The 14408-nt window shown below is 51.7% G+C and overlaps 1 protein-coding gene across 1 annotated transcript in view; it reads left to right on the plus strand.

Moving 5' to 3' along the window:
* The first annotated feature begins 4476 nt into the window (after positions 1-4476).
* KCNIP1 (potassium voltage-gated channel interacting protein 1) overlaps positions 4477-14408 on the plus strand; it is a 349870-nt gene continuing 339938 nt past the window's right edge. Inside the window, exon 1 of the mRNA XM_082378805.1 lies at positions 4477-6714. Within this exon, the coding sequence (XP_082234931.1) occupies positions 6627-6714 (88 nt within the window). The 5' untranslated portion in view covers positions 4477-6626. The remainder of the gene's footprint in view (positions 6715-14408) is intronic.

Below are 14408 nucleotides of genomic sequence, written 5' to 3' on the forward strand. Positions count from 1 at the left end.
GCTGAGCTAAAGAATATGGGAAAAGCCATCTGGGCTATTTGCAAAGAGCAGGGCCCTGCCGACCCAGAAACAGGACAGGTATGTTTTGATGGGAACATAAGAATTAAAGAAGAATCCAGAATCACTTGTACCTAGGAATTGGGACCCCAGCCCTAAAATGTGCATTTTGTGAACCTGTGTCCAGGGCCTCTGGGACACAGTGGTGAGACACAAGGAGCCTGACTTATAGAGCTCTCTGTTGGTCAGCCTGGGGCAGCCAGACCACACCTGTGGCCTTTGGTATCCAGCTGAAACTGGCTCTTCTCTTTCCATGCTTACATAACACAGGGGGTCTGAGTCCGGTTCTGAGCATAGTACGCAAGGGTGGGGGTCAGGAGAAGACAGCACTGGGCCGGAAATGTCGATGGGTAGCAATGGGGTAGCATCTGGGGGCACCAGACGGAGAAGGGGTGGTTTCAAGGACCCCCTTGGTCTCTTCCCATCTTTTCCCTAGAAGCCTCTGCAGCTGCACAATCCCCCTTCTCGCCAGTTGCATAGCAAAACCGCGGTTCCTCCAGCTCCGAGCCAGGCCCTGCAGACGTGCTGACACAGTTGAGGGCAAAGGGCATCAAGACCCCAACACGAGGTGCCCTGTCCTCAACACAAATGAGCCTGAGCAACTCCAGCCAACAGCACTCATGAATCTCCATCAGCTCTTAGGCATCATTTCTCATAATGATAACGGGGAGAGGACACGGAGCCCCACTGAGAACATGGAGGCCCTAGAGCAAGGTGAATCCCTCTCTGAGGACCGCACTTGCACAGAACGGATTTTTCTGAGACTCAGAGGGAAAAAAAAAAAAAAACTGATTTAATTCTGAGGAAATTGCCTTTTTTACCCACCTGTGTAAGCCTGTATTTAAATGCTAATATTTTTGGCCTGCTGGGATGCCACATTTATTTTCTTCCTAAGCAGCAACAAAAATCATTTATTTATGAGAATTCTAGCTCCTACCCTCTCTCCTGAGTTCCTTACTTTCATTTCTATCGGCGAGCTAGACTTTTCTCTCCCCAAGACAAATGGAATCTGTAACCATTTCATTCCCCAGACCTGATCCTCTTTGTACCCTTCCTGTTTCTGTTTCTAGGAACGCTGGTGGCTTTTGACACCCTCCCGTCCCTGAGACTTTCCTCTGATCAGTCACCAGTCCCATTGACTCTACCTCCTCCCCTGGAGTGAATCACTAAGTCGGCCTGAGCCTCCACTTCCCCATCTGTAAAATGGGTAAAATTAAATCATAATACCAACCTCATGAGTTTGTGACAAGACCCAGATAATCCAAATACAACCCCCAGCACAGAGTAACAAGTCATGGTGATTATAATGATCCTGACCCCCGTGGAATCTGCCCTTTTCCTCTTGGTGGTTGTCCTGTTAAGAGCTGTGCAGTGAGCTCTGAGAGGACTCAGTCCTTCTGATCAGAAAAACGCACACTGGTCACTATTTGCTTCAGAGTATTTTCCTCCTCTGAAATTCTCTACCTTATAAATTTGTTTGTTTGTTTTTTTATGGTCTGAGCACCCCTCCCCAACTCCACCTGGAAAATGCAATTTCCACAAGGGAAGGGATTTTGTCTTTTTGGCTGGCGCATCCCCAGTGCCTGGTACATAGTGGGATTCTAGAATTTTAGAAGGGAAGACACCTAGACTGTGCCGGTTATTAAGCTACTGACCCCCAGCTTCAAGGGCTCTCTTCCCTGCCCTGCTCCGTGATGCTGGGCTGGGACTCTGCAAGCCACATCTCTGCTTTGCCAGCAGTGCCAAGACAGGCTGTGCCATGGCGGAGAGGGAGGCTGCAGGCTGGAGAGGGGGCCTTGTCCCTTCCAGGCAGCTTCCTGCTCCTGCCCGTGTCCCCGCGGCCACAGTGCTTTACCCTAGCAGTGGCGGCAGCTTCCAGTTTCTGATATATACTTTTTTGAACTCCCAGAATCAACCTCATAGGTCTGCCTCAGAGATGCTAGCACCAGCCAGCCAGCAGTCCTTCCGCAAAGGTCTGAGTCTCACTGTCACAGAGTCCCTCCTCCAGGCTTCTAGGTCCTGAGGATGCCAGTTCTTTATGTTGTCACCCCTACCCCCAGCCCCAGCACTAGAGCAGGCAGCTGCTTCCTGCAGCTACCACCTCTGTGATGCCTCACTCTCCCCCTTTGCCTTTCCGGTCCTCCAATACCTGCTTAACACGTCCCTATATGAAATTCTCTCTGTTAAAATAGCTGGTGTGGCTTGTGTCTCCTGGCTGCTCTGTGACTGAATCTGTGCCTACTCTCCACCTCCCTCGCATCCCCACAGCCATGGCCGTGCAGGGAATTCCCTCCAGGATGAATGTCTCCATTCTCTCTCCACGATGTTTTAGGGATGGGGAGTTTATGATTTTAAGGGACAGCTGCTTTTTTCTTTTAATAGCGAGGCAAAACGCGTCTCCCTCACACTGCCAGTGGCTTTAATTTTGAACCCTGATGAGATACTAAATAAGTTTCCATGAATTTTCGAGTCAAATGTCAAATGGTCTTGACTCAAGATGGCTGTGTGACCATCAACAAGTTACTTTCCTTCTCTGAGTCTTTCCTCACCTATAGAGTCGGTAACATAATAGTACCTGCCTCACAGAGTTATAAGGATTAGATCTGGGCAAAGTGAGTATTTAGAGCAGTCACCTGCATGTAGAAGGCATTCAATGAATCCTGCTGTCATCGTTATCATTGTGAGGACAGCCTCTCCACCCTCTAAAGAATAGCATGTTTGTCCTGTCTTAGCCTTGCACTCAGAGAGGTCAGTGTACTTTCCTGGGCCCAGACGCCATCTGGAGCCCCCATCTGCCTCTCCTCCTTCTCCCTGGAACTAGTTTGTGAAGATTCCCATAAACAGTTTCAGGTGGAGAGATAAGTGTCTTCCTGAGTTCCTTTGGCTAACGCACACTGGTACAAGGAGGCTGACTAATTATAAGCCTGCTGACGGTTTAATTTCCCTGGAGCCATGTGAATACCATGTGGCCTCTTCTGTTCCTTGTTTTCAGAATACCGTGTTTCTTGAGCAGAGAAGAATCCTCTCCTATACTCTCTTATCATGAATTTAATAGAGGCACAACCTGCCTTCCTTTGCTGGGAATTTTCCTGGCACACTAAACACCTTGCCCACGTTCCTGGGGGTTTTGCTGTGTGATATTTTGGATGCTGCCGACCCTCTCTGGGCCTGAGTCATTTATTTAAGACTGAGGGTTCAGATACTTGATGCCTTGCTGTGTTCAGAGGAGGATCTGAAATGCTTAGTGTTTGAGTTACTACTAGGGGAGATTAAAACTTGGAGCCCTGCTCCACGATTTCCAGTGACCATGAAGCTTCACCTACACAGCATGAATTCTTTTAGGGGACGGGGCAGGAGTGGTGGCACCACCAACAACAGTGGCAGTAGTAGGAGCAGCAGTAATGACCTTTGCCCCTGACAAAGTGGTTTAGTATGCCAGAAGCTAAATTAATCACATTGATTTCATTTAAATCTCCCCCAAACTTTAGGAGGTAAGAATTGTTCTTCCCATTTTACAGATGAAAAAACTGAGGCTCTTTGGCTTGCTCCAACAATTGCTAAACTGCAGACCTTAGGCTCTCAGGTCTGTCGTTGGCTTTTGTACTTGCTGTTCCTCAGCCCTAACAGTTATTACCTCAGGGAGCTGTATGGCTGGTTTGGAATCTCTGCTTAAGTGTCATTTTAATAGAGAGAAGACTTCCTCGATGACCCTATAAAATAGGAGCTCCTGTCACTCTTATCCACTTAGTCAGCTTTCTTTTTCTTCGAAGCACAATCGATATATGCACATATTGGTTGACTGCGTCTGTCCTTCCACCACATGAATGGGAAGTTGACAAGCACAGGACTTTTTCTGTTTTGTCCATCACTGTATATTCAATGGCTGGAGCAGAGGTCATGGTAACAGTGTTTTCAACATATATGGGTGTAGAATGAACGAGTGATTAAAGGTGCAAAGATCCATGGTCTTAACCATTATCTGTCTTGCTTGGAGGAGTTATGAGATACTTGTTTGTAAGATTGGCCCGATCCTTCAAACAATAGGTGCCTTTGCTTCTTTACCCCTGTGTGTTCAAATGTTGGGATTCCAGATTCCTGAGCTGGAGCCCAAATACGAATCCCCTCCGGAGATCTCCCGTCATCCCCAAATAGACGCTGCTGACAGCCTTCCAGAAGTTCCTCCTCCAGCAATATTCCTGGCCAGGTTTCCAGCCGAAAGACCAAGTTCAGGGTCAGCTAACGTCACTAAAGTCACAGCCTTTGTTTTTTTGGCTTCTCAGTTTTCAGTGTCCTTCCCTTGTGTGGGATGGAAGAGAGAAGCAACTGGGTGTAGCTGAGAGTTCCATGTCCTACGAAGTGAATTCTGCATTCAGAGGGCAGGACTCTCCTTGGCAAAACGGTCAGGTGGGTACCACATGCTCTTTTAATCTTTCTCTAATCCTTCTCCTCCTCCTTGGTGCCCAGGTAGTGCTGCCCTTGGCCGGCTGCTTGCCTACCTGGTGATGTTTCACACCCCAGTTCTTTCCTCTTTCTTCTCCATCACTATGTGCCCTGCATCTCCATCCCACTAAGATTCTGCAAAGTGAGCAAAGTTCATTGGATAAACGATTCTTGACAAGGGCTTCACATCTGATGATGAGTCCACTCCACCGTTAGATCCAGGAGGGCACCGACCATGTCTATCTAGTGTGCCCGGGTCAGCATTTTCTACATCCTGGGCCCTCAGTGCTTCCTGCACCCAGGCTGCTCAGCCCTTTTCTACAGACTGGGAGTTCAGTAAGTACTGGATATATGAGCAAGTGTACAAAAGAACAAGTGCCATTAACATTCCCAGGTACCATATGCATTTTAACTGGGACCTTCAATACCTTAAGACAAAGAGTGAATAACATGGCAGTTTCAAACCTTAAGACATCAAACGCAAGGGGGTATTTTCCTCCAGGGCTCCTTTCTGTTGTATGTGTTGTGACTCATAACCATGCCGGTGAGTCAGGGAGCGCAGGCCACTTTGGGGCTTGGAGAAAGGCTCTGTGCTAGTGGGCTGTCTCCTGGGTCTGTTCGTGGAATTGAAATTTGTTGGTGAACTGAGGGCTGAGGTTCGTTTCAAGATTCATTTCCACGTGACTCGCAGAAGATGGGAAAGAAACTAGACCCGGAGCATGAGTTCTGGCATATGTGGCATTTTATCAACGGGTGGTCTCCCTTCTCTGGCTCTTAAGCAATCTAGTGCTCTCAAACATCCCAGAGAAACAGATAATAGACAAGCCGATGGAGAGGAAGAGAGAGACATTCCCAGGGCATGGTTTAGTTCAATGCCAGGTGGATTTCATATCTGCTGTTCAAATGGAACCACGGTGCATTGGTGGGTGATACCCATGGTGATGGCCCATGGGGACCCTTTAAATCACCAGGGAAAGTAAAGTGGGGATGTCATGGGGGAGGTTCACGGCCCTGTGTAGAGGGTGGGATGAGATGTCCCCCTGAAGTTCCATGCAACCCACAGAGTCTATGGTACTGAACAGCAGCCAGACTTTTTATTAAGCAATAGTTGGGGTTCATATTTGCATACTACCGTGCAGTTTTACTTCTAAGAGTATTGTACTGTAGTCAGATTGTTTGAATTTCGGTCATTCCTTTATGGCATCTCCGAGGAGTACTTTCTTCGTCAAGAAAAGCCCTAATTGCACTCCTCTGCTGTCCTGATGAGAGAGCACAGACTCTTAGCTGCTCTGTAGGGGTGGGAGCTGGAGTTGAACAGCCGACTTTGAGTGGGTGTGTGTTGGGGTGGAGGGCGGAGCACCTGGAGCCGGGAAGCAGCAGAGGCATTGACTTTCCAAATCAACGGAGGCAGACAGCCCCTGCTGCTGGTGCCAGGGAGCTGCACAAGCCAGCTCCCCCAGGGCTCCCCACTCAGCCCGACTTCTCCTTGATGCAAACCAGGCCGCTCAGAAGCTGCCTGCAAACTTTCCACTGAGCGCAAAGCAGTGGTCTCCTGCTCTGGAGGGAAGTCCTCCCAGATCCCGATCAAGGCACGGCACAGAAAATTGGTCTATTAGATTAACCAGGAAGGAAAGAGCGGGAGAGCGAACCGGGAGGCTGTGGATTGGAGTGCTTTTGCGTGGCAGTCCCCTCCCTCCTGACTCGAGTATTAATTGCTACATTACCACTGCCATGTAAGAAAGACAGTCAGCAAAGCCTGGGAGAGCTCCAGCTCCTCCCTCCCTGCGCTGCCCAGCTTCACCCTCCTCCTCCGTCCCCTCAGAGCGCCCTGTGCCCTGGCAGTGCTGCCCCAGTCCTGACATCCTGAGATCCTCCTGTGGCGAGGACTTGGGTGGACAGCGGGAGGGGGTGGAGGGAGGCAGGAAGGAAGGGAGCAGTTATCGTGCCCTGCAGGCTCTCTGGATGCAGAAGCCGGACTCACTGCAGAGGCAGCTGTGCTGTTCCCGTAGCTTCTGGGGTGCGTCCTTCTCTCAGGGTTCGCCCAGGCAGGCTCCAAGTTCCAGGGGCACGCAAGGTGGGTGCCTTGCCTCCTGGGTGCTGACAACAGAGCCTGCCTTCCCTCTGCCACCATGAGCGGCTGCTCCAAAAGATGCAAGCTTGGGTTCGTGAAATTTGCCCAGACCATCTTTAAGCTCATCACTGGGACCCTCAGCAAAGGTAGGGAGCCTGGCCTTGACCCTCGTTTTCTGTATTGGTGTGGTCTGGCTGGTCAGAGTGCCTTGGTGCGGTAAGTGTGGCCATTCCCGTGCGCCTGGGTCTCAGAGGAAGCTGGGGAGAAATCGGGGGCTGGATTTCAGGGTTGCTGACAACCTGGGTCCTGGCCCCGAGCAGGCGGGCACCAGGCCAGGGAGCTCAGGCGGCTGTAATTGCCTGGAACTTTGGAAATGGGTTTGGCAGTGTGTGGCTGATTGGTTCCAGGCGGGCAGAGGGACAGAACCCTTCCCAGAGCCCTAGAAGCAGCTTAGCATGACTAGAGTTTCAAGAAGTTATCCACGGAGTGTTGTGCCTTGTTGATAAAAGAGAGATTTGATGCAGTGGGCTGTGAGTAATTCTGCAGAACAGAGAGGCTGGAGGGGGCCAGCAGGAGGTGGCTCTGGGGCTGGAATCCACCGTGCACTGGTGAATACAGGATCTATATCAGCTCTGGGTCTGATGTCAGGAGCCAAGAGCTTCCTCTCATTGGGTTCCAGGGTCTTGCGTTTCTGGGGCTTTGTTCATCATTCCTTTGCTTTTTTTGGATCCCTGTCCCTCTGCATCTCCTACCTATGCCCATTCCCCAAGAACAGGGGTGGCAGGGAGTTTTCAGGTCTGACTGCCTGGGTAGCCCAGAAGGTATGGTTGTGGACCAGAACTAGGACTGCACGTGTGCAATTCAGCCCCAGGATGCAGAGGGGAGGCTAACTTCTCAGGGGGCGTCCCTGTCTCTGGGGCCCCATGTTACACTCTGTACCAAGGAGTGTGAGGGACTCAGAGACACTCTGGCAAACTTTCTGGAGATAAAACTTAAAGAGAGAGCAGCAGCGAGATGTGGTTGCACTGGCTGAAAAAGCGACTTTAAATATTCATGCCCTTCGTTCAGGAGGAAAGATTCTTTGGGGGAGATGCACTGGAAGCGGCGGGCAGGGTATTTGGGGAAGGAGGGAGGCCCACATACCCCTGATCGGGGATTTTTTTTAATGACAATGAGAGGGCTTCCCTGGTGGCGCAGTGGTTAAGAATCCGTCTGCCAATGCAGGGGACACGGGTTCGAGCCCTGGTCCAGGAAGATCCCACGTGCCACGGAGCAACTAAGCCCGTGCGCCACAACTACTGAGCCGGCACTCTAGAGCCCGCGAGCCACAACTACAGAAGCCCGTGTGCCTAGAGCCCGTGCTCCACAACAAGAGAAGTCACCGCAATGAGAAGCCCACGCACCGCAACAGAGTAACCCCTGCTCACCGCAACTAGAGAAAGCACGCACGCAGCAAGGAAGCCCCAACGCAGCCAAAAAATAAAAAGTGACAATGAGAGAATATAAAGGCTGTGTATGGCCATCTCTAATGAGCTGGTTCAGGTCCCCGGCTGCCCGGCGGGTCCAGCATGATGAAATTGTAAGGTGGGTATGGGAGAAGGAATGATGAGATTTTGCTTGTCTCCTTTCTCTGGCCCTTTCATAGCTCCTGTTCTGTCCCCATTGCACTTCTGAAATAGGGCACTGCCCCTGCAGGAAGCTCAGGTGGGTTGAATGCCCAATGCTAAGGGTCAGGCTGCCAGGCAGAATTACTAGGGGCTCCAAGTGGGATAGACTGAGGTGAGGCGGAGAGAGCAGAGGACTTAGGGGATCGTGCAGGGTTCCCGCATTCAATCCTCTCCGCAAGGATCCCGGGATCTCAGGGCGTGATGCGTGAGGGGCAGCATCCTATCCCAGTCGCTACTTCCCAGAAATAGAATGCAAAGAGCTTTGGCCTGAACTTAGGAAACCTAGGTCTCAACCCCAGCTTCGCTCCCTGTGCAAGTCACAGCCTTGCTGAGCCTCGGTTTCCTCATCTGTAAAATGAAGCTAACCTATCCACCTCCCAGCCCTGTTTCAAGGATCCAGGGACGCTGAGACACGGGATCCCTTTACGGAGTGTGTTGCAGTGACCCCACATGAAGGAGAGGTCAGGGACTGAGACGGGCATGGGTCTGGAGAGGGTGACCCAGGCCAACCCCTCTGCCTGCCCAGGGTCAAAATCTCTTTAATGTAGCCGACGGCAGGCAGGTCTGTACACTCCAGGCAGGGGGAGAGAGATCACAGAGGACATAATGCCTCAAGAGGGGGTGAGTGTGAGCAGGTGAGGTCAGTCAGGGAGAGAGAGTGTATGCAAAAGTGTGTGTGTGTGTGTGTGTGTAAGAGAGAGACAGAGAGATTAAGAGAAAGGGTGGACGGCTATTTGAATAAATGAGGAGGATGATATTTTTGTCTGCATATTTGCCCACAACCATCCACTTGACATTTATTTACTGAGCACCTGCGCTGCGCCACACTCATTAGACACTGGACATATGGATGAATAGGACTCGAGCCCTCCGTCAAGAAACGTGCATTCCAGTGGGAGCACAGACCAAAGACACAGACCCCACGGGGACATCACTCTGAGTGCTGAGAAGGAGGGAGGCATGGGGGCCAAAGGGCACAGAGAAGAATAGCCTGAGCAGGTGAAGAGGCTCCTCCAAAAGTGGCATCTAAACTGAGCCGAGCAGGAGGGCCAGGGCTGGGCAGTGGAAGGAGGTTGGTGCTGGCAGAGGGAGCAGCATTAGAGCGTCAGCCTTTGCAGAGAAACCAGCCAGTGGGTCAGGACGGCCCCCTCTCTCTGCTCAGAATCCCGGAGACTAAGATCCATGTGACACAGAAAGGGCTCCACAGGGACCGGTAGTGGGGACCGAGTGGCCGCCTGGACTCCTTCCGACCTGCTTCACTACTGAGTTTTCTCAGACTCATGTGAGAGGCGACCCACGGCAGCCATCAGGGCACGATCATGCCTCCTGGCTCCACAGAGGGCACCAAGAGTTTACACAGCCCTGGCTCTGCGCCAGGCACAGGATGGGAAGCCAGTGTTCTGCCCAGCCCAGGTGTTCAATAAATATTTTTAAAATAAATGACCAAGAGAGCAGAGCCAAGCCTAGAGCAGGAGAGTGGAGAACAGTCTTTCTAATGTATAGACCGGCCCTAGGTGAATTTAGATTACACCCTACGTGGACACATGACATTTGCCTAACGATTTCTGGTTTCCATTGTGATTTCACTTATTCATTATTCATCACACTGAGTCCTAGATTTGCAATAATCCAACCTTTAGAAGAAGTATTTCTCTTTGCTCCTTTCGGGATTGAGGAATGTAAAGATTCCATAGCACCAGGTACCTCCTGCTGGTCCTGGGGGCAATTTATTGTTTCTTACCTGCCTTGGGAATAACTGGGGAACAGGGAGGGCCCATGCTCACCCCCTCTGTGTCCTGCCTGCTCCTGTCCTGGCCACCTCCCCCTGATGCCAGCAATGCCCCGTTTCACTGGTCTCAGCTGCCAGTGGCCCAGATTTCTCACGGAGGTCCTTTTCAGAGATCAGGTCCTCCCCCTTGACTTTGACTGTTTCCTTCATAGCTCTGATCACAATATGTGATCCGTGTCTCTTTTAGGAACATGTTTGCTTAAGGCCGTCTTCCCCACTTGACTTAAGCTCTATGAGGGCAGGGCCCACGCGCATTTTTACTCACCACTGTAGCCGGAGCTACGCATCCAGGGCCCAGCCCAGAGTGAGTGCTCCGCCAATAGCATTAAATGAATGAAGCAGCGCTACGTGGCACCCTGAGACGATGCTTGTACTAGCCTGAGCTTCTAGGAAGCCCCGTGCACACGCCTGTCCCAGAGGTGCTCAGTCTATGGTCAGAGGGTGAGCCTCCAGCCAGACAAATCATTCAGAACCGTGCCTGAGCTTCTTAGGGTCTTGGGAAGGGCATTTAAATGGTCAGAAGAGGGGAGGTTGTGTGTGTTTTGGGGATGGGGGAGTGTCCTAGCACCCTCGCTCCTGCCCCTTCAGCTCTACTTTGATTTGTTTCACATACTGGACTTCTCTGAAATTTAACAAACGAGTTTAAAAAAGGTTTAAAAAAAAAAAAAGCTTAAAAGAAGTTTGCAAACAAATTATGCAGTGGCAAAGGCAACTGGTTGCCAGACTAGGACATCTTGGGTTCTCTGCATACTGGCTGGGAAGCCTCGTGCCAGGTCCCTTACCCCTCTCTGGCCTCAGGTACCTAATCTATAAAATGGAATCGTAAATGGCCTCCTTACGGGACTTAATGAGATTGTGTATGTAAAGCTTCCTGAGCTAATAAGGACCTACTGTGTAGCACAGGGAACTCTACTCCATGCTCTGTGATGGCCCATATGGGAAAAGCATCTAAAAAAGAGTGGATATATGTATTTGTACAACTGATTCACTTTGTTGTACAGCGGAAAATAACACAACATTGTAAATCAACTATACTCCGATAAAAATTAAAAAAAAAAAAAAAGATACCCGCATAATAAGTCCTGAGGCAATGCTCCATGGGGCTGCTACAGTGATTAGCTGGTACTCTCGGGGCGGTGAGCATCTTGAGGCAGAGACTTCTCACTCACTGCTTGTTCCTTGAGCCCCTGACACAGACTCTGAGAGCAGCATCTCGTCTCCAGCACTTTCGCTGCTTCCCCTCTGCTGAACTTGCTTTCCTAGGGCTCCGCCCTGTGCTGAGACTGACACGCGAGCCACTTTCCACGCCTGATTCCCTGATTAGGAGTTAGGAGTGTGACTCCCAGAGCCAGGCCTTCCCCTGCCCTAAAGAAGAACTTACCAGAAGCTCAGCTCCTGCCTTGGATGCCCAGTTACACCAGGCTTTGAGGAACGTGTCTCCTTCCTGCGCAGCTAGCTCCCCAGCCCTGGCAGAGACCCCAGGGCTGGGGGCGGGGGCTGGGGAGGTTTAAGCCCATTTCCTTTTGCATTTTGGGGAACCCATCCGTCACCCCAGGCGCAGATGGCAAAGCCAACGCAAAGCAGGAGGGAGAAATCCAATCCAGGAGAGCTTCTAGTTGTCCTGGCCACCCGCGTAGCTGCGGGGTTGGAAGGGGGGCGGTGATGACCGTGTAAGATTTATCTCAAGAACCTTGCCCTAGAGCCCCAGCTCCCCCTCCCTCCCCGCCCAGGTCGGTTCTCTGTGTGCTAGGCAAGACCTCAGCTTCAGACCCATCGGAGACAAGCCGTTCCTCTTGCCTCCCCGCCCCACTGCTGTTCAGGAGCCTCAAGAAACTGACCTTGAATGTGGGGAGGGCTCTGCCCTCAGGCAGACTGGGCTGGAGTCCCAGCCCTGTGGTCCACCAGCTGTGTGAGCTTGGGTGAGTTGCACAACCTCCCAAAACCAAGGTTCTTCCCTGATCATTGGAGATAATAGCAGTATCAACCACGCAAGGCTGTTTTCTAATTTAACAAGGATAATACAAGTCACAGGCTGGCAGCAAGCAGGTCAAGAGGGGACCCTGCACTTGCAGGGAGCTGAGCTCCTTAAACTGCATGCCCTAGGCACCTCTCTTGCCTTGCCCCATCCTGACCCTGGAAATAGGCATTGCAATCTCCATTTTAATTGTTTTAAGGAAACGGACCTTTAGCTTAGCCAGGTCGCCCAGCTGGCAATGAGTGGCAGGGCTGGAAAAGAACCTGAGTTCTACTGGGGTCAAGACCAGGTGCTTGCCTCTCCACGGGGCTGGAGAGGATGCCCCTGAGGGCTTTGCTCCCCACCTTGTCACCGGCAGAGTGCCACCAGCTTCCCACTAATTTTGTAGGTGGGTTTGTCAGAAATGGTTGTACCTGCTGGGTTGTTTCAGTGCAGCCACCTATCTTGCAAGGGGTTGGGGCAAATTCCGTTATGTGGCATGACCTGGGTTAAGGAATAAGCTTGATGGGGAAAGGGAACGCCCCACAGGCCAAGGTCAGCAAGACAGACCCATGCGTGCTCTCCTGGAGGCACTAATCACCTCTGGGACAGGTGCGCTGGGGCCCAGACCCCTGCTGTCTCAAGCTCCTCACCCATGAGGGGCCCTCCCTCACTGCGCTCCATTCTTATAGGGTAAGTGTGAGAAATTGTCTTGCCAGTGGAGAAATACACAAGTTTTAGGGCACCAGGCAGTCTAGAATTACTAGAATTGTCTAAAAAAAGCAATGACCTTGACTCTGGGGATCTTGGAACCTGTGAGATGTGACAGTGCCCTCTGCCAGAAGGAGGGCACCTCCTGCCTCCTGAGCAGCTCAGCTTGTGTGCACTTCTCTTTGCTGGGGAGGTAGAGTCCCCACCAGCCCGGGCCCCAGCTGGCTTGCTGTCCTGGCCATTCAGGCGAGCAAAGGGCTCATGTTAGCTCAGCCCCCTCCCTGGTTGCAACTGGGAACCTCTGAGTGCTTGTGCCTTGTCATAGGCAGAAAGTTCCAATATTCTGGTCCATTCCTGCCTCTCCAGTCCCAAGCCAGAGCCTGCCAGGGTGGGCAGTGTGCTCGCTTTGGCTCTCCCATGTCCAGTAGCCCTCATCCCAGCCTACAGGTCTCTTGTCCTTGCCCCTCTGTAGCAGACCCATCACTCCCTGATTCATTTTTGCTGACCAGGAGCTCTCTGGGGTCCCTGTAGTCCCATAGCAGAGGAGACAGAGGAAGATGGGACCTCCGCCACCTGCCAAGGCTGTCCCTCTCTGGGGCCACTGGTCCTTTCTTCCAAATGACACCAATACCAGGCAGAAATAATTTGTTCAGCTGCTTATCCTAGCCCTGCTGCACAGACATCCTATTAACTCTAGGACCACGGGGGACCGGCTGGTTTGTTCCAAATTAAAAGTAGCTGGAAATGGGCCCCTCTGGCAGACGGGAGGGCTGCAGTACAAACACACAGGGTGGAGTGGATCAAATCAGGTCTTAATCAGCCTTTGGAGGCCCAGAGGTCCCTGGCCCTGCCAGTGTGACCCTCACCTTCCCCATTCTTCTTAGGATTCCAGAATCTTCCAGGCCACAGAATCTTCCCCAGACCACCTCTCTCATCAGACCGCAAGTCCCAAGTCCCAGACAGCTGTTGATTCCTGAGAGCGGACGTGGTCATGTGAGGCAGCCATGGGCGGCAGGAAGGTGCAGGGCAAGCAAGAGCACAGCTCTGGAGCCAGACAGTCCTGGGTTCAAATCCTGCCACTTTCTGGCAGGATAGCCAGGGACAAGCCATGTGCCACCTTGAGTCTGTGTCCTCCCCTGGGAAATGGGGCCAGTAATTCCCTCCTCATGGGGCTACGAGGAGATGGTGCACGTGGCATACCCAGCACCCAGCACATAACAGCTGCCCAGGAAAAGCCAACTTCCCAGCCTTCTCTTCTTTTCATGCAATTAAACCTCGGACTCGTAGCCAGCAGAAAGGAGGCAGAGCCGAAAGAAACAAGGCTATGAGTCAAGTCTTCTTCCGGCTCTTCTCTAGATGTACAGCTCCTTCAAAGTTGCCCCCTCCACGCCCAGTCACTCTCAATTACATCTTCCGTAATCGGGAACTTGTCAACAGTGGAAATTATCCTTTTCATTTAGTGGTTTTTGTTTTTATTGACCATCCCCTTGCCCCTGTGAGAACATGGGCACTCACTGCATGGGGCTTATTGGTGATGCCTTGAGCACCAGATGGATGTTGAATAAATGATGACTAATCACGTTTCCTGCCCAGCAACATCAGGCTGTGAGACTGGAGTCCCTTTTTGAGGCCTGGGCTTTGTCAGGCTGATTCAGAGGCCTCCACGCCCCATCTCCCTGTTCTGAATTTCTATGCAGGAGTTTGACAGAAGCCACCAGC

This window comes from Balaenoptera borealis, assembly GCF_965194805.1.
Source record: "Balaenoptera borealis genome assembly, chromosome: 2".
Lineage (NCBI taxonomy): Eukaryota > Metazoa > Chordata > Mammalia > Artiodactyla > Balaenopteridae > Balaenoptera > Balaenoptera borealis.